Source organism: Montipora capricornis, chromosome 2, assembly GCF_036669925.1.
Source record: "Montipora capricornis isolate CH-2021 chromosome 2, ASM3666992v2, whole genome shotgun sequence".
Taxonomy (NCBI): domain Eukaryota; kingdom Metazoa; phylum Cnidaria; class Anthozoa; order Scleractinia; family Acroporidae; genus Montipora; species Montipora capricornis.
Genome location: NC_090884.1, coordinates 62,554,215 through 62,571,714, shown reverse-complemented (window position 1 = coordinate 62,571,714; position 17,500 = coordinate 62,554,215). Strand labels below are relative to the sequence as shown.

Genomic DNA, 17,500 nt, shown 5'->3' with positions numbered 1-17,500 from the left:
TGCCTAAATCTGTACTTGAAAAGATACAAACCATTCTATAGTCGTAAGTGTTGTATATGTAGCCAGTATGGGCAAAGCTTTTACAACTCAAGAGGCTTAGATATTTGCCTAAATCTGTACTTGAAAAGATATATTACCATTCTATAGTCGTAAGTGTTGTATATTGTATGCCAGTATGGGGAACATGCTCACCATCAAAGTTTAACGAATTAGAACTAATTCATGAACGCGCAGCCAGAATCATATTCAATTTACCACGAAATGTAAATGTGCTACAGAAAGCAAATTGGAGACCTTTGCAATATATCTACAAGAAGCGAGTGGCAACTTTAATGCACGATATATATCATGAAAAAACACCAACTGATTTGTTGAATTTATTTGAGAAACAATCACAGACAAGAACAAGACAAAAGCATTGTTTTAAGATTTTTAGACCAAAGACGGAAATAGGACGAACAGCACTAAGGTATCGCGGACCCATAACTTGGAATGCGCTTCCAACAGAAACAAAGGAATGCGAAAACAGAACTACATTTAAGATCAAGCTAAAAAGTGACAAAATAATTAATAAAGTCAGGTATAAGAAAGAAGCAGCCATAGGAACGAACAAAATTGATGACTTTTATTATTACTAATTTTAGACTTTTCGATGTATTTTAGTATTTGAGCATTACATATTTTCATTTTTTTTTTAACACTTTCATTTGGCGGGTCCACATCAGCTTTTAAGGTTGCCTTTTCCGACCCGCCTTAACAAATAAATTTATGTGTGTAGGTATGTATGTATGTAGGATCATCTAACAGCCAACTTCCATTTTTGCGTCCTTTGGTTTATTTGAAGTATTGCACGATCATTCACCCTATTTGTTTTGGACAGGCGATGCCCCGACGTACGTGAACGGTCAGCTGATCGTGGAAGAGACTGTTCTTCATCATGTAAGTGATGCAACAAAATGCCGTTATCAATGGATTGAAAGCCTCGCTTCTCTTCTAATGTCGATTTTAACCCCCGTTAAAATTAGGGGGCACCAACAGGGGCATTTGGAGCATTTCGGAAAGTAGATTTAACACAGCTGTCTATCACACTTTGTAGAACGCTAAATCTTAGCTCACGCTGCAACTAGATTGACAATCAGACATAGCTTGATGCTACTCTGGCTTAAAAAATTGTAAATGTTGCTTGAAGAACTACATATTACATACTATTTCTAAATTTAGGCTTTTACCTAACGATCTTAGGAATAGTTGTTTCTGCAAGTGGACCAGAAGATCAACTCAGTTGTCAAAAGTACTTTCTTTTACTCTTGAACTCTTTTTTCCCAGAGCGATCGTGTTGTTATTGGAGGTGATCACTTTTTCAGGTACCATAAAGCCAACAGTGTGTATTTTCCATTTACATTTACATTTCTGCAATGTGATCTTGTGTAGGATTGGGACGGGGGGAGATCTCTGACTTCCAACTCATCGTATCGTACATCCTTGCCAAGTCCATTATATCTCTTACATAGTGCGCTCGCTATAACTGTAACTTCAACAAACATTTCCACTTTATTTATTCTCCGAAATCGTTCCAATATATTGTGTAGTTTTTGGTACCAAGTTGACGTTACAAATTAATTTTTATCGCTGTTTTCAAAGAACTATCTCAAAGTCTATCTCAATGCAAAGGAGTCTGTGACGTCAACCCGGCATCGAACCCATTCCCCTTCATTGCTCGGTTATGGATCAAAGTAGGACCACCAAGGTTCTAAAAACAATACGATGTATTTGGAACGATTTCGGAGAACAAATAAAGTGGAAAAGTTTGTTTAGGTGATAGGCAATTTAAGTGGCGCGTAGCTCTCAGGTCTCATACAGCTCAGTGGAAGATCATCCAAACTTCTGTATAGTAATCAGAAGGCCGTAGGTTTGATTCCTGCAATGAAGCGCACTCGGAGTATCCCTGATTCACCATAAAACATGCAGCCGTATTCTACCATGGGGTGAATTCTACAGTCACAGTAAATGTGAAAATAAGTTTTGGTTGCTTGATTTAAAAATCTACAGATATAATAAATATCATATTTCTGGGCCGTTTTGCAAGTGACGGCTCCTTGTTTTTCCTTTTGAATGTAAAGCGTTAGTGCGAAGCACGTAAGCGATGCACGAGTGCTATAAAACAAGGAACCGTAATTTACAGTACCTCTGAGAAAACAATGGATAGTAACAGATATTTGTGTTTAACTGAATACGTTTCTTCTGATCAGCACTGTTATGCTTTGATATCGTTGTAGGTTGAACCATCCTATCGAAGTGAAAAAGCGAAAGAAAGTAAGTGTGAGCAACTCTACCGAGAGTGGAAGCTCTACAGAGAGAGGAGTTGCTGCGGAGACTGCATCTACAGTTGTTAAAGATTACGAGTTTGCACGAAACGAGTTGGCTCAAGCACAGGATGCGAGGTCAGTTACAAACGAGTCATATGTACGAACAACTCTAATATACTGATTCGCACAATATGTGGAAATATCCGGGTAATCACAGAAAATATATCTCCCCACTACAAGAAAAATACTCAAGTAAAGCAATGATTCTCGCAGGTATGAACGCAATTTTAGCAATTGCGTAGAGAAGCCTAAAAAATTCAGGACGTCAACGGGGTTTGAACCCGTGACCCCGCGATACTTGTGCGACGCTCTAGCCAACTGAGCTGTGAAAGTACTGACGTTGGGAGCTTGTCATTTGTGAGTTCAAATTTTCCCGTGAGGAATGAATCAGTGAACATCTGGAGTTCACTTTGCGATGAAAGCGCTTACTTTTCGCTCATGAGATAAAATACATGTGTATGAACGCATCTCCTAATGTACGTGAAACGCTCAAAATGCTGAGATTCATAGGGATATACTTTTTTTTTTTACCAAATACCTTTGTATCACGCAAGATGACAATTCGGAAATTCAAAATGCTGTGTTTTCGAAAGGAAAGACCTCACGGAACTGGAAACTTGAAAAAAGATTTATTTCTAGGTCATCTGATGACGTCACTATGAAAACGATCTATTGTTTTCTTTCTTCCCTCGAGTGGGGTCCAGTTTTGTACCCTCCCTGCTCAAGACCTATTAAAATCTCCCTTCTGTTCCACGCACGAATTGGCGCGAACCGTGGTTAAATTACCGCAAGCATATATAATTGAACATCTCCCTTCCCTTCGGCAGTATGAATGCTACATTATCTTGCAAATACAATACAGAAAGAATCTTAATCTCGGAAGATTTGAATTGGGTAGAGCATTGAGTTAGCCGATTAGGTCTATTGGTTCATTCCGTCAAAACAAGAGGGCAGCAAAATAGCACGTTGTGATAGGGAACATAAGCAACGTTAACTAGAACGTCTGCTCAAAATACAGATCCGCGTTATTTTAATCACTCCCCGGTTATTTAAACCCCTTTGAATATCACAAGAAAGTTAATTTCCCTGGTTATACTTTAAAGATTCAGTGAATTTATATCGTTTAAATAAATGCGATTCGATTTTCAGAGGAATCTTACAGGACGAGAAATTGTTAAATTCTGAACTAAAGTCCTTAGTGATTTAGCTATAGAATAATTTAGCTCTTCGTTAACGAATACTGGTCACAGATTCACGTTCAATTCATTTGAACTTCCAAGCCAACTCAGAATTTCCAGCTCTTACTACTTCGCAAACTATTTCTGTTTTCCAAGGGTGTCCGCTAACAAGTGAATCATCCAATGCAAACATATGTCACCATTATTACCCAGAATTTCGCTTTTTCTTTGCTGTGCAAGCCAAGTAAATTTGGCAGGACTAGCAGTCATTTGGACCCACGACCGCGATGTAAGAGGCATGGGTCTATTCTCGATTTTACGTCACAAACTGCTTTGCATTCTTGTTTTCAAAGAGATTGTGCATTGCAAAGCAGTTTGTGACGTGGAATCGAGAGTAGAACCCATGCCTCTCAAATTGGGGTCGTGGGTCCAAAATTACTGCTAGTTTTCGTAACTTTGCGGTTGAGTATTGCCCGGCAGATAAAAAGCGAAATTTTGAGGTAAGAATCTTCAAACACGTATGCTTTCGGTGGGGAGATCAATATTGTAGACTAAAGATATTTGAATTTAGGTGCACTATAAGCAGTTGCAACTCAGGAAGCCCGAGAACATTCGTTCATGCAAGCCTTTATTTTTTTTCAGGCTTCTTTTCCAACTGCTCAAGTTGTAAAACTAACTGCGATGATCTTTCCAACTTTCATTTTCTAAATTACTCAGTTATGTCTCGCACGTTCGTTTTTACCGCCACTAACAGGCTTCGAGTTGAATTGGAAGAAGCAAGGGAAGAAGCAAGAATCAAAGCTCAGGAGGAAATAGTAGTCAGGATACAGGAAGCAAAGGTATAAATTTACTAACTTTACATAGCCTCAGTTACTCGTAAAACTGAAGAAATTAGTAAACCACACTCATTTCAATGTAATTTTCTGTTCAGGAAGCCGCCCAACAAGAATTGACTATGCAAAAACAAGAGTTTGAAGAAAAAGTCTCTCATTTACACGAAGTCATGGTGAGCATTTACTGATTTAAAGTGGATTTTTGTCCGCGCACGTTTACGTAAGTAGAAAATGGAATTAACGTGTGCAATTGCGTGCGTTTTCTTTACGTTGCCCAATTTCTACTAGGATACTAGGCATTTACGTACGTTATTCGCGCGTGAACGGACGTAGCGATCGCTAGGGTTTTCGCAAAATGTTGATTTCGCGACAGACTACGTTTTCGTAGCGATGTAACCAATGACATTTTTGACGTGAAACGTTTGTCATATGTACTTAAACTTACGTAAAAGAGGAGAAGAAAACCCTTGTCTTCAACGGATGCTATTACTATTTAAGCAATAGAGGACTCTTTCCGTGTTTACGTAGCCTCATCTAAACACGAGGGGGAAAATGAAGGAAAATGCTGTTTTTTTACTTCTTGATTGAAACAGACTTTCTTGATACACGTATTTCCCACCAGCCAACCACAACGTGCGTCTGACATCACATAACCAATCAAATTTTCGTAATGTCACAACCGTGTTTACAAACTCTCATCTAAACACAGCTATTAACCGATGAGAGTGCACGTACTATCCTATTTATTTTGTGATTGACTATTTCATATTTGCTTGCAGGAATCTTTGACTACAGAAAAGAAACAAGCTGAGGAATCCAAGCAAACTGCAGTGGAAAAAGTTTCTGAATTACAGGCGCACAGAGTGGTAGGAGGATGAAAATATACGTCCACTATCAAAGAAGTGTCTTTCTTAGAAGGAGATTTAGATGTCCATGTGCTGATTAAATTATTTCATTCTTGTAGTTGTTGGAGCAAGAGATCCTCAACAACAGAAAGCGATTACAAATGGAAGCCCTTGCTGCCAAACAGGTCAGTCTTGAATTATGACGATTTTCGTTGGCTTCAATGTAAAGACTAACATTTCAAGATAAATAAATGTTTCAACGCTATCCTTGCCAAGTTCTTTGGCTCTTAACTTGTTGTTCAAATATGTTTTTAAGAGATTTTTTATAACGGAATGTTTTATAGTCAGATGTATACCTTAGGCACTTTAAAAACAACAAACAACGCAAGAATTAACCCGTCTCTGTCCTTCCCATTCAGATACTTCTTTAATTGCAGTGGTAGAATGGACAAATATTTAAATAATGCCGTTTGTGATGTTTGTGGACAATTATCACAGGAACCTAGTTTAACCCTTTCACCGCCATAAATGCCAATTGACACTCCTGGATTTTACTCTGTCTTAAACGTCAGACGATTTTACTCGTCAATGGTGAAGCCCTCGGCAGAGAAAGGGTTAATGACGTAGTTCTCACGAGTCGAAGTAATGGGAAGCCGGTCGTAGGTTCGACTTTTTCAAAGGGGCACTCAGATTTCTTCCGAGTATCCCCGAGTTACATCGATGAGTGGGTCTCTTCAGTGTTTAATTGTGATGCCTGTCAGTAATATTTTCAACGTTAACTTCGCAGGCTTTGGAAGAAACTAAAATGAATCAAGTGCGAATTATCTCCGAGTTGGAGAAGGAAAAGAAGAAGATGCAAGGTGATGTCTTGAAACTCAAGGAAGCTAAGGTGAGTGAAAAAGCAAAAAGCTATTAGCCCCTTAAATTCTCGGCCCTCGGAAGTAATCGCAACCAAAGCCTCTTGCATGGTTTCCTCCACGCAGCGGTGTAATTTACGTCGAAACGTGTCATTTAGACAAGACCCTGCTTACGAAGCAAGATTTTCCAGGGAGCGAAAAAGCGAATTAACTTTGACGTTTGCTTTCGTCTTACTCTTGCGCGCGTTTTGCTTGCCAGAAAAGACTCTGTTCAGCACAGCGTGCCGCAAAAAGTAGAAAGTCATGAGCATTTTGCTTTACGAAACATTTTCTTGTTCCTCCTTAGGCTAACTGCAGTGTTTTATTTCTTTTGCAGCAAAATCGCGAGAAAGTAAGAGAGGAGTTCAGAGCATCGTTTAACAACATTGGTAGAAAAAACTCTTTGGCAGGTATAGTTCTTTAGTCTAGACTCGCAGAGGATTTTGGACAGATACGTTCGTGTATAAGAGAACATGAGCCTTTTCGTGCTATTTATCAAATTGCAATCTCCAAGCCGCTTGCCTCATCTCACTCTGACAGTTAATTACACAGGATGTGAACTGAGTTTCTGAAAAGGTTGTTTTTATTCTTTCGCCTACAGACGATCCCAACAAGAGAGAGCTGTTACGGATAACGATGTCCTTAAGAGAGGCTAACAAGATCAGTCAGAGCTTAGCAAAACATGTTGTAAGTGAGAGTTTTTATGAAGCTTGATACCATTGACCCAACTTAATTTCTAAAAGAGAAAAATCTCCACGATCTTGAAAAGCAATTACTATCCTCCACAGTGTCTAGGAATTTCCGTGATAATGAACTTCCTGTTTCTTTGCAGACCTTTAGCCGTGATGATGTGATCGTTGATGGCAAGGTAAGTAACCCCTTTGAATTTGTTGAAGAATACAGTAGTCATCACTTCCCGAGTTTAGTTATATAGCTGTTTGCTTATGAGGTCTCACAAAGACCGATTGTCAATCGACAAATTTTTTTTTTAAGGGACAGGGTTCGTACGCATCTTGAAAACCCTTGAAAACCCTTGAATTTCGAGAGTACATTTTCAAGGCCTTGAAAGTCCTTGAAAATCTCTGCTCTTCATTCCTGGTCCTTGAAAGTCCTTGAATTATTTCTGACCCACATTTTTAATCTAAAATTATCAGCCACTCAAGTCATGTCATACAAACGGACGAGCTGTGGGGTCGAGAATGGTTACCAGTGCCTTTGCATTATTTTCACGCATCTACGTTACGGAAAATGAGCAAGAATTGTACTGTCAGACTATTTCCATGGGTAAATTCTTCGACGTAAATAACAAAGAGGTCCTTGAAATTTCAAAATTTGGCCCTTGAATTTCCTTGAAAAGTCCTTGAATTTTTGGTCTGAAAAAGTGTACGAACCCTAAAGGGAGAAACCCATTTACCAGCAACCCTGGGTGTCGTTTTAATACAGCCATAACCTGCTTTCCTCTTGGTGGTATTAACGTATTAGCGAGCAAAATCACCTGACAGCCAGGATCTCAGTAGACTGATTGCAAAACCTCCTTCAGTGTTGAAATGGCCCGCGTGCGTGAGGTAAACATGTTTCACAACCCCTCAACTGAGTTCCACTAGAGAAATTGCGTCTAGTACTGTTGTGGGTATATACTGTATAATACAGCAACATAGAAGTCACATCTGATCAAGGGGTAGGGTGAGGGAAGAGGTGTACTTTGCGGTAGTTGCGTGTCTGGTATGAGTAGAAGAAAACTGAGCATAGAAGTCAAATCTGAGAAAAACCTATCGCTGCTTGTTTCCACCCCTTTGTGACACGCTTTACATAACGGGCACCAATTTTCAATGATGCCTGCTCTGCAGGCTGCATCTGTCTGTGCATAATGTAACACTAACTTTCCAACGTTCTTGACAGTCTGAGATTAAAATACGGTTAAACAACACGAGGAAAGGTCTTACGACTCTGTGGTCGTTGGAAAAGTTTGAGAGTGCCATGGAACAAATGAGGGAATTGTACCAGGTAGGAATTAAAGAACGTCGAGGTTACTAGATGTACAATAATTCGCGGTTCCATCTAGTCTGTTAATGATGTCAACAAAAACGTTTTTTTTACTATCCCAAACGAAAAATACGAATGGTCAAGTACCATAGTTGTTTAAGAAGTTTAGTGTGAAGGCTAACCGTGATGACAGTTGTGATAATTACCATCATGAAAGTTATAAACCCGACGCGCTATGCTTTCAGGCGATATGGCATCTACACTTTTGAACCCTTATTGCTTTTATCGGAACATCTTCGTCTTAGTCTTTATCAAACGGTGAGTGACGAAGAAAGCAACTGCATAAGTTTCTGTGCGCATACATGTACCTGAAATGCTAAACACTCAGTGGTCTAGCCTTTATATGAAAACACATTAGTCTTGACTCACTGCAGGTTTTCGGTTTGTTCAGTTGTGAGGAACATCAATTTATAATTCTTAACAAAATTCAAAATATTTCTCGTTGTTTCGCGTCTTGTGAAAAGAAATGGTCCACCTGGCATTTTAACGATATAGAGTGTTTTTACGTGACGTCACGGTGGCCACATTGGTGCACCTAAGCAATGGAAGGGCGGCCATGTTGATGTACCCAACGGGAATTGAGCTCTATTATCATGCAAACGTTTTCTTTTGTTTCGGTGGAAAAACAAGGTTGCTGATCGATTGAGTGAAAACACTCGATTCACCCAGACGTGACTTTTTACATTTACATTTACCATTTACAAGCATTTCCTGTCGACAAGGCTTATATGCTCGGAATCGGTCAGGTTCGTAAAGGTTCTTGAGCTCACAGACCCCATGCACTCTTAAAACCATGAAGACTTGGGGCTGTGGCTAGTGTGGCGGGCAAATTGTTCCACTTAATAGCCCACTTTCGATATATTAAAATTCAGTTCTAAACAAAAGGCATCATCTCGAGGCTCTGGGGAATAAACTCATACAAATCCTTATATTTATTCCCCAGAGCCTCGAGATGAGATGATTTAGAACTGAATTTTAATATATCGAAAGTGGGCTATTGGCATGATAATTAATTGACGTGATTTTTTTAAAATTTACAGCAGCGAGACAATGACAGCGTTTCTGGGGAATCTGGCGATGAGACTGACCCTTTTAACGACCCAGATGATAAGTGGGAAAAGGACTTTAAACTTGATTCTCCAAGTAGCAGGTGTGTAAATTTAAGGTTCCTTATTTATTGCCAAAGACTGGTTTATCTCTTACCTCAGTGACTGACAACAAGTTGTTACTGTTAATAATGCAACATCCTCTAAATGCAATGTAAGTTGTGGAATCCCACAGGGATCAGTACTTGGTCCACTGTTGTTTTTATTATATATAAATTATTTTCACTGTTGTTCAGATATCTTCGATTTTCATCTTTTTGCAGATGATGCAAATTTGTTTTATAAAAGCAAAAGTCTTTCCATACTAGATACAAACTTAAATGTTGAATTGAATAATATTCACATATGGATCTGTGCTAATAAGCTTTCACTCAATATAGAAAAGTCAAATTTTGTGATTTTTCATCCACCTCAAAAGAGGTTACAATCTCATAATTTCAGTCTGGCTATAAATAATAAGCAACTTAAGCGAGAGCTCTGTATAAGGTATCTGGGCATTCTAATTGATTCAAACTTAAACTGGAAGGACCAGGTTGAAGGTATTGTCAAGAAAATTAGAAGAAGCATTGGTATCCTTTCTAAAGTCCGGTATTATGTTGACCTAGATATTTTATTAAGCTTATATTATGCCCTTATACATCCTTTTTTGACCTATGGAATAATTATCAGGGGAAATACCTATAAGACCACTCTTCAGCCAATTTTCATTCTACGAAAAAAAAGCAGTGCGAATAATTACTTTCTCTAGATTCGATGAGTACTCTAGTCCTTTGTTTAAGTCTCTCGAAATTATAAAATTTTTGGATCTAGTAACGTTTGATTTAGCAATCTTTATGTATCGATATCATAACCAATTACTACCACCTGTCTTTATTTCTTTTTTCACTAAAATAACACAGATCCATAACTATAATACAAGGCTTGCTGCAAAACAGTCTTTAATATTACCTCCCAAAAGCAAGAACAAATGACGGAATATTCAATATCAAATTCCAAGGCCCATCAGTTTGGAATTCCATTGACGAAGATATTTTAAAATGATCATCTCCATTGCCTTTGTTTAAAAAGAAAATGAAACAGCAATTTATCAAAGATTACTAGACATCTATACATCGATTTTGTAATTTTAAGATAAGAAATAAAAAATATTCTTTTGAAATAATAATACTCTTTTGAAATGTAAGAATTTTAGTCGCTTTAATATACTGGTAGTTTACTTAACACTATTTATCTCTATTTTTGTGTGTATCTATGTTTGTTTGTCCTTGTGTCCCTGACCTGAACATTTTAACATCTTTTCTTAACTGGCTGCCCGGCATTTTTAACTTTAAGGTTATTTCGGGCAGCCAGCACCCCTATTATCTGCTGTACTATTGTTATTATTTTATAATTATTGTATAATTGTTATTAGTTTATTGTAACTATGGGGTGAAATAAAGTGTTGTTGTTGTTAACTACATCACCTTTATCGACGGAAAATCCGATATTTTGAGTTTTCTAGTGGCCATTCGAGTGGATCTTACAACGGCGAAGAGCAGTGAGCTGCATCTTCACCAGATCGAGTGAAATTAGGGAACGAAATCAGTTGCGTAGAGAAGCACATGACCTCGAAGCTTGTAACTTGCAACTCGGTTCCTTGGAACAAAGCTGGGGATTTTAGGACACCAATTTTATGCCCAAATATGGACAAAGATAAGATCGAAGCTGCACACGCGGGAAAATGCACGAGTTACGTTACATCCAAATAAGGAAAGTTTAAACAAAAAAAAACCGCTTCTGAACCAGAGTTAAAGGCTTCAAAGTCACGAGCTTCTGTTGCGTTTTATGTGGGAACAATCTTAAGTCGTTCAGTCACAACCTGGAGGGGTTGGGGAAGATTCAAAACATTTAGGACGGTCGTAGCCAGTCATACAGGTAAGTCGTGAAACTTATTAGCTTCATTTCATCTCATTCCCTTGCAGACGCATTTCTTCACTCAGTAGCTCAGGGTTAACATCTCGCCCCAGGTCATCCTCGGTCGGAAAAGCACAAGGTACGTCATGAATCACCTGTCCCATAGGCCAATTAACTCTAAAATAATTGAACGTTTTATTCCCAAAGTATTTGAAGTGGGTACAACATTAGCTGAATTGGTCTATTTCCTCAAGGCATTGCACGAAGTTTGCCTCTGGTGCGAATATTGTGTTAATCTACAATATACAAGAAAGTCGCCGAATAATGTTACTTTTATTAATGTTTACTTAGGAATTTCTACGAACAAAGCGGAAAGCATATTTGCAAAATATCGTAATCAACAAAACGGCCCATCCAGCGACACAACCGATGAACCTACTGATAACACAGGGGCTTTTCCAACAAAGCCTGTTGAAGTGACATCCAGTCGGTCTCACGTGGCTTTGAGTAGACAAAGTAAGTGAAATATTTTCACTGCTTATCTTTTGCGTATCTTTATTTTATCTTTAGATGCAATGATGAGAAGGATGTAGTGTAGTGTAGTGTGTAAAATTTATGTGTATGTATAAAATGTAATGTATACAATGTCCGTAATGTAGTAACACGCGAAGTGAATGAACGTGTACGTAGGAAATGTTTCCGTTCAGTAATGTAACACAGCAGCCCAATGAAGCAGTGTAGTAGTAGTAGAATGAACTGGAGAAAAAAGGAAGAAAAAAAAAAAGAAAAGTAAGGAAAAAATAGTTAAATATTTTTAGTCCCTGGTATTCCTATTAGATCGTTTTTTGAGTGTAGCTGGAAATTTAGATTGCTGATTTGTCTCTCCTCATCACAAGAAAATTTGTGGAGTTTCTTTAAACGGAATAATTATTCCAAAAAACTTAATACAATGTACTTTATCCACATTTGAATTTTCATATTAACTCATAAATTTTGCTTGCATTCAATGTTATAGACGTTCACCTCACAACATGTGAAAATTTTCGACTTGCACGATGCTTACGTGTCTCACAGTATGAAATTTAATATGATTTGGAAACACGAAGCTTTTCGTCTTCATTGCAGAAAGCGAAACAGGACCACCAATTATTTCCTTGCCAAACCTGTGCAGAGAGTACCTGAACAGTTCTGTAGTGCCTCTAAAAGGTAAATTTATCGAAACAGCCTTCGCCTTTAAATTGTTATTTAGCTAAACATAGTTCCTGATTGATTTTTCCTATTCTATGATTAAGATACTCGTAAGTCGACAGCTTAGAGTACCCAGTCGATTCTTCTTATCACCCAGTCGTTTTTGCAACTCATTTTCACGCGATCCCAATCATCATAGAGAGGATAAGATGTGGAAACTGTGTACAATGAGGGTTTTAAAAATTAATTCAGTGAACATCGAAACAAAACCAAATGGTAATGGAGCTCGTTTCCTTGCCGGTTGCGTTCCAGAGTTATCAGATCCTTTCAGGGAACCATTGTATGAGAAGATTTTAAGAACCGTCAAGAGCATCAAAAGCTGTGTGACTATTATCAAGAAGGAACATGAAGAAAAAAGAGCTTCTGTCGTTGGTAAGATTTTTCAATCATGGTTTTTCGCTGGTGATATTGATCTAATTTTCCGAAGGCACGCCAGTTTCAGTGTGGTCACTTGTAGACCATCTTTTTGACCCTTTGTCCGTTTTATACCCTCGTATTTCAGAACACTTCTCTTTTTACAGGAAGTCAAAATGAAGTTCACCGATGTTGTCTGACCACTACAATCTCCTTACAGTTGCTAATGGAGCATGTGCGGATATGGGGCGCCACAGAAAATGGAAATGCGCACTTGACTCAACTCAGCGGGCAGCTAATTGGTACCGTGACACGATTATCTGACCACTTCATTAAAATTATCCAGGTAATTTGTCGAGCTGCAATCTTGTACGACGAAAGAAAAGTTAGAGCCATCCACCCCCCCCCCCCCTTCGCCCCTCTCCCCCCTCTCCTCTTATCGATGATGAATCTTCGTGGTCGGAGATAGGCACCACGTCAATTTTTTATCATTGACTCGTTGGGGGAGGGTTGGTCTTAATCTTTTATTTAGGACGTCCCAAATCGTGTTTTTCTTATTTCTTTCATTATCTCTGCAATAATTTTACCGCGAGTTTCAATTCGGTAATTAATTTAATTTACTTCCTTGTGTTTTTGCAGACTGTTCAAGCCTCGAATTCCGTATCCAACATAGATGATCTGTTCTCGGCATTTGGTGATGACGTCAGACAAGTAGTGCGGGACACGGCAAAGATAGCGGTCATTTCACAAGACGAGCTTTCGACGGATGGGGATGAATCGGTAATCACTAACTAAATGCATCTCCCAGTATGTATGATCACTTGATAGAGTAGGATTACCATTGAAAATTGCCGAACAAGGATCTTGTTTTATTGTACCAGCTTTGCTCGACTGTTCCTGCTGACATGTTACAGTTATTCGCAGTAAAGGGTAACAAATTGCACCAACATTTTCACTTCTGTCCAGAAATGCACATTATTAAGTCTAAGCCTTTGCTACCTATTTCTAACAATAAGGAAAAGGGTAAAGGTTGTAAACCAGTCATATTGCGAGAAAGTTATAGACAACGCTTGCTCTTTCTTTGAGTCATGATTTTGGTCACGCTCTGAAATAACTTTCTTTGGCGTTGCGCCTCGTGAGTCCACAACATTTTGACCACTGTGATGACGAATATCGTTGTCGATAAGAGTACAGACAACGCTGAACCACTTTCGATTTGTTAATTCGAGACTGCAGTGATCTTTGAAGTTGGGAAAAAGAGCAAGACACTTCGTGACCGGGCCGCCGCTTCGGATTGAAATCCGTTTGCATCTAATTTATTATGTGCATTTCAAGCCGTATTTCACTGACCATTTTTGTTACTGAACCACTGAGAAACCAAGAGTCCATTATGTCTGCTTCCTTTTAATGTTCTTTCTTTTCAATACGAATTGCGTACTGCAGGCTTCTTATGAATTTGGGAGTGAAAATGTTTATTAAAACTTATTAACTGTTTTAAAGGATGAATGCGACGACGAATTGAACAGAGCTTTCGTAGAAGGACAAGATATTTCAATGGAATCATCTGTTCGCGATTCAGTGTCCGCGATTTTGGAGATCCAAGAACAGTTACAAACAGACACTATGGATAGCTATAGTACTGGCGTAAGTACGTCTCCAGGCTCAGGAAAATACCGGAAATAGCGAATACAGGAGCTGCTGAGAGGACCCTGCAGTAGAATTCACTTGATATTAACGATTTCAGTTCCCGGTATACGAGAGACGACCCAAACATTTAGATGAATGAAATAAATGTATATTTTTGAAGTGCGTCTTATAGCCTGAATTGTTGAGATGTTTATAAGAGACAATTGCTTAAATTGTCCAGAAAAGCGCGAGGATCACTTCTCCCTCCCCTCCCTCAAACATGTCGAGAAAATTGTCGCGGACGTGTGCAATTTGAAATTCCCTTTCGTAAGCGCTATTTATAACTGCCCACTCTTCTTTGTCAGTTGTGGCTTTCTTATCCATCATCCCTCCACTCCTCCATTTATGCAGTTTAACGCTTTTGTACTGTAACCAAATCAGGTGGTTTTGAGTGTGTGTTTGACCTTGTGATTTTTTGGTTGTAAAGGTTGAACGAGAAGTCAGCGACAGTGCCTGCAAACTTGTACGAGCAACTGGTGATTTTATCCATCAAGGACGAGAAGTGCAGGTATTGTCGTCGGGGTCTGTTCCAGGTGTTAAGATCGTAAGACCGTCATCGCAGAAATGATAGGCGTTGCGAGCGAACGTGCAAAAACGGGAAAGACTGGGTAGAAAAGACAAGGGAACCTTCCTTTGTCTCACCTCTCCTTGTTCTTCACGAGGGCTTTTGCTATTTCTTACAATCTGATCGCCTGGATCAATGTTTTTTTTTTTAATAGGGTGGCTATTTATTATATAGGGTGATTATGCTACCTTTTGCCGAGATGTCATCGACAAAATGATTTAGTTGACGTGTATGACGGCAATAAAGAGGAGCTCAACACGTGGACACATTTCGTGTACTCTGGTTAGAAGAATAATGATTGAATGGAAAGTTACAATTCAAGATCCAACGTTCTGACATTTGAGTTGTTCCGCCATCTGCATTTATTTGATTTAAATTCGCTGATCCTCCAATATGGCTGCCAACCTTCGTACCATAATATTTTGAGAAAAAAGTATAAACAACTTTTCACGTTAAAGCAACAAATTGCTGGCATGCGTCTTTTATTTAATGTCCGCAAATCTCTTTTTGTGTCCACATTTGGTTGGTAAGTGTAAAAAGCAACTCACTAACCAGGAATGAACTTTATTCCTTATATAACCATGCATGTGTTACCTTCCTCTTTCAGATGCAGCTAATTTCAACATCAAATGAAAATAACCGGATAAAGGACAAAAGGAGGAGTCGGTTAATGTCCGTGAAAAAGTTCGTTAGCAGCGTAAACACTTTTCTAGGAAAAGTAAGAGACTTGGCTTCAAATATGCGCACAGCGTGTGAAGATATGGACATCGAGAGCCTGGTTTCTCTTCCTGAGGAAATATCGTCAGCAGCTTTGACTATAGTGCGGCAAAAACGCGCTTTTATTGAGACACAATATTCACCTTCTTTGGGAAATAACCGTAACATCGTAGACGAAATGGAATATTTAGAAAAGAAATGCAGTGATGTTGAACTGGCCGCTGGAGATATGAGGAGGACTTTGCAGAAGTTCTTGTTCCTCAGTCCTCCGAAATCACTACAGAAAAAACATACTTGTAAAGTGTTAAGGACTGGTGACGAATACTGGCATGGCGAGGACAGCTGTCCGCTGATTGGACGGTCAAGAGAGCATAGGACTCCTCTTTCTAGGCTGGGCAAAGAACGGGAGGCAAGAAGTGCTCGCAGACTTTGGAGTAAAGAATCGCCTGTCTAAAAACAAAGATACAAATCAAGTTACTCATTGTAGATTTCATTAATTTAGGTGTTTTTAAGTTTCCTACAGATATATAGTAATAGCGCGTGGAAAGAAAGAATTTTTTAGCAGGTTAACGTGAAAGACGAAACACGTTAATCGACTGATCCCAACTGGGTTGGGTGTTTTTGCGAAAAAGAGGCACCATGTACTCTTTCCATCACCTTTTTTATTTCATGAGCAAACAGAGGTGTTGGCTAGTTATGCGGGCCTGGTGCTTGCGGACTTCAGTTAGAGATCCGAAAGTTAAATTACGTATTCTATGTTCTCACAAGCCTTACTTTCATGATATTTATTCCAAAGGGTGAAGTGCGAGGGTTACAATGCAACGCGCCTTATCGTGGCCACCCAACAAACTTTCACATTTGACAATTAGGTATAAATACATCAACTCAACAACCCATGCAACGATGTTCAACTTACAACTGGACGAACTTTGCAAGGAGGCGTGACTGTCAAACAAATTCTCACGTCCTGATTAGCGGACAATTTGTTTAAAAAAAAAAACTTTGTTAGGTGGCCACGGTAAGGCGCGTCGCACTGTAAATTTGATATTGGAGGATGCTTTGTAGCTTCAAAGGAAACGAGATCAAAACAAGTGCTTGTTAAATAAATAAGCACCTGCAAGACTTTATGGTAAACAGTTTTAGTAGTTACGGTAAATAAAATGATTAATTTAGTCTTAAAAAAAAGAGAATGTCTTATGTAGATTGGCGCTCACCTCGATGGTTTAATAAAACGGAACCTCCATGCATTCTTCTGAAGAATGACTTTAAATCGGAGAAAATAACGCTTGCAATTAACTTTGTTCTCCCACCATTTTTTAAAAAAGTGTTTGTGTCAGAAAGAAAAAGAAGTTAGAACGAATGCATCCAATTCGCTTTAAAACTTCCTGCCGCTATAGGGCAACCGAAAACTGAGAACAGAAACAAGCAATTCAACAATTAATTATTTTGTTTTCTCTGGAAACAATTTCAAACAATATTTGATTGCAAACATTATTTTCTGGCGTTTAGAATTTTCTTTTTTACAGGTTCCCTTTAAGGCGTTCAGTACTTAGCCACTTATGAATATCAATCAAGAATTTCCTTGCATGTTGCCCTTTGCATGCTGTTTTGAAATTGTGAAAGGTCAGGGATATTTATTAGCAGAAACAAATCTGAATCATGCGTCAAATTTTTCCTTTATTAAATTCGCATACGTTTATTATCACCTTTTAATGTGCAGAGTCGAAATAAACCATGCAGTTCCTGAAAGATAAATTTTGCACAATAATT

The 17,500-nt window shown here is 38.7% G+C and overlaps 1 protein-coding gene across 2 annotated transcripts in view; it reads left to right on the top strand.

Moving 5' to 3' along the window:
* The window catches only part of LOC138030566 (kinesin-like protein KIF14), a 33,119-nt gene extending 15,634 nt beyond the window's left edge, over window positions 1-17,485 (top strand). For both annotated transcript variants that reach the window (XM_068878464.1, XM_068878468.1), the window contains exons 18-39: window positions 881-939; window positions 1,327-1,364; window positions 2,277-2,441; window positions 4,299-4,383; window positions 4,476-4,550; window positions 5,157-5,243; window positions 5,342-5,407; window positions 6,010-6,111; window positions 6,456-6,528; window positions 6,720-6,805; window positions 6,951-6,986; window positions 8,018-8,122; window positions 9,202-9,311; window positions 11,229-11,299; window positions 11,512-11,676; window positions 12,286-12,366; window positions 12,661-12,780; window positions 12,930-13,108; window positions 13,402-13,542; window positions 14,263-14,406; window positions 14,876-14,956; window positions 15,621-17,485. In XM_068878464.1, the coding sequence (XP_068734565.1) occupies window positions 881-939; window positions 1,327-1,364; window positions 2,277-2,441; window positions 4,299-4,383; window positions 4,476-4,550; window positions 5,157-5,243; window positions 5,342-5,407; window positions 6,010-6,111; window positions 6,456-6,528; window positions 6,720-6,805; window positions 6,951-6,986; window positions 8,018-8,122; window positions 9,202-9,311; window positions 11,229-11,299; window positions 11,512-11,676; window positions 12,286-12,366; window positions 12,661-12,780; window positions 12,930-13,108; window positions 13,402-13,542; window positions 14,263-14,406; window positions 14,876-14,956; window positions 15,621-16,184 (2,633 nt within the window). In that variant the 3' untranslated portion in view covers window positions 16,185-17,485. The remainder of the gene's footprint in view (window positions 1-880; window positions 940-1,326; window positions 1,365-2,276; window positions 2,442-4,298; window positions 4,384-4,475; window positions 4,551-5,156; window positions 5,244-5,341; window positions 5,408-6,009; window positions 6,112-6,455; window positions 6,529-6,719; window positions 6,806-6,950; window positions 6,987-8,017; window positions 8,123-9,201; window positions 9,312-11,228; window positions 11,300-11,511; window positions 11,677-12,285; window positions 12,367-12,660; window positions 12,781-12,929; window positions 13,109-13,401; window positions 13,543-14,262; window positions 14,407-14,875; window positions 14,957-15,620) is intronic.
* Window positions 17,486-17,500: the final 15 nt, after the last annotated feature.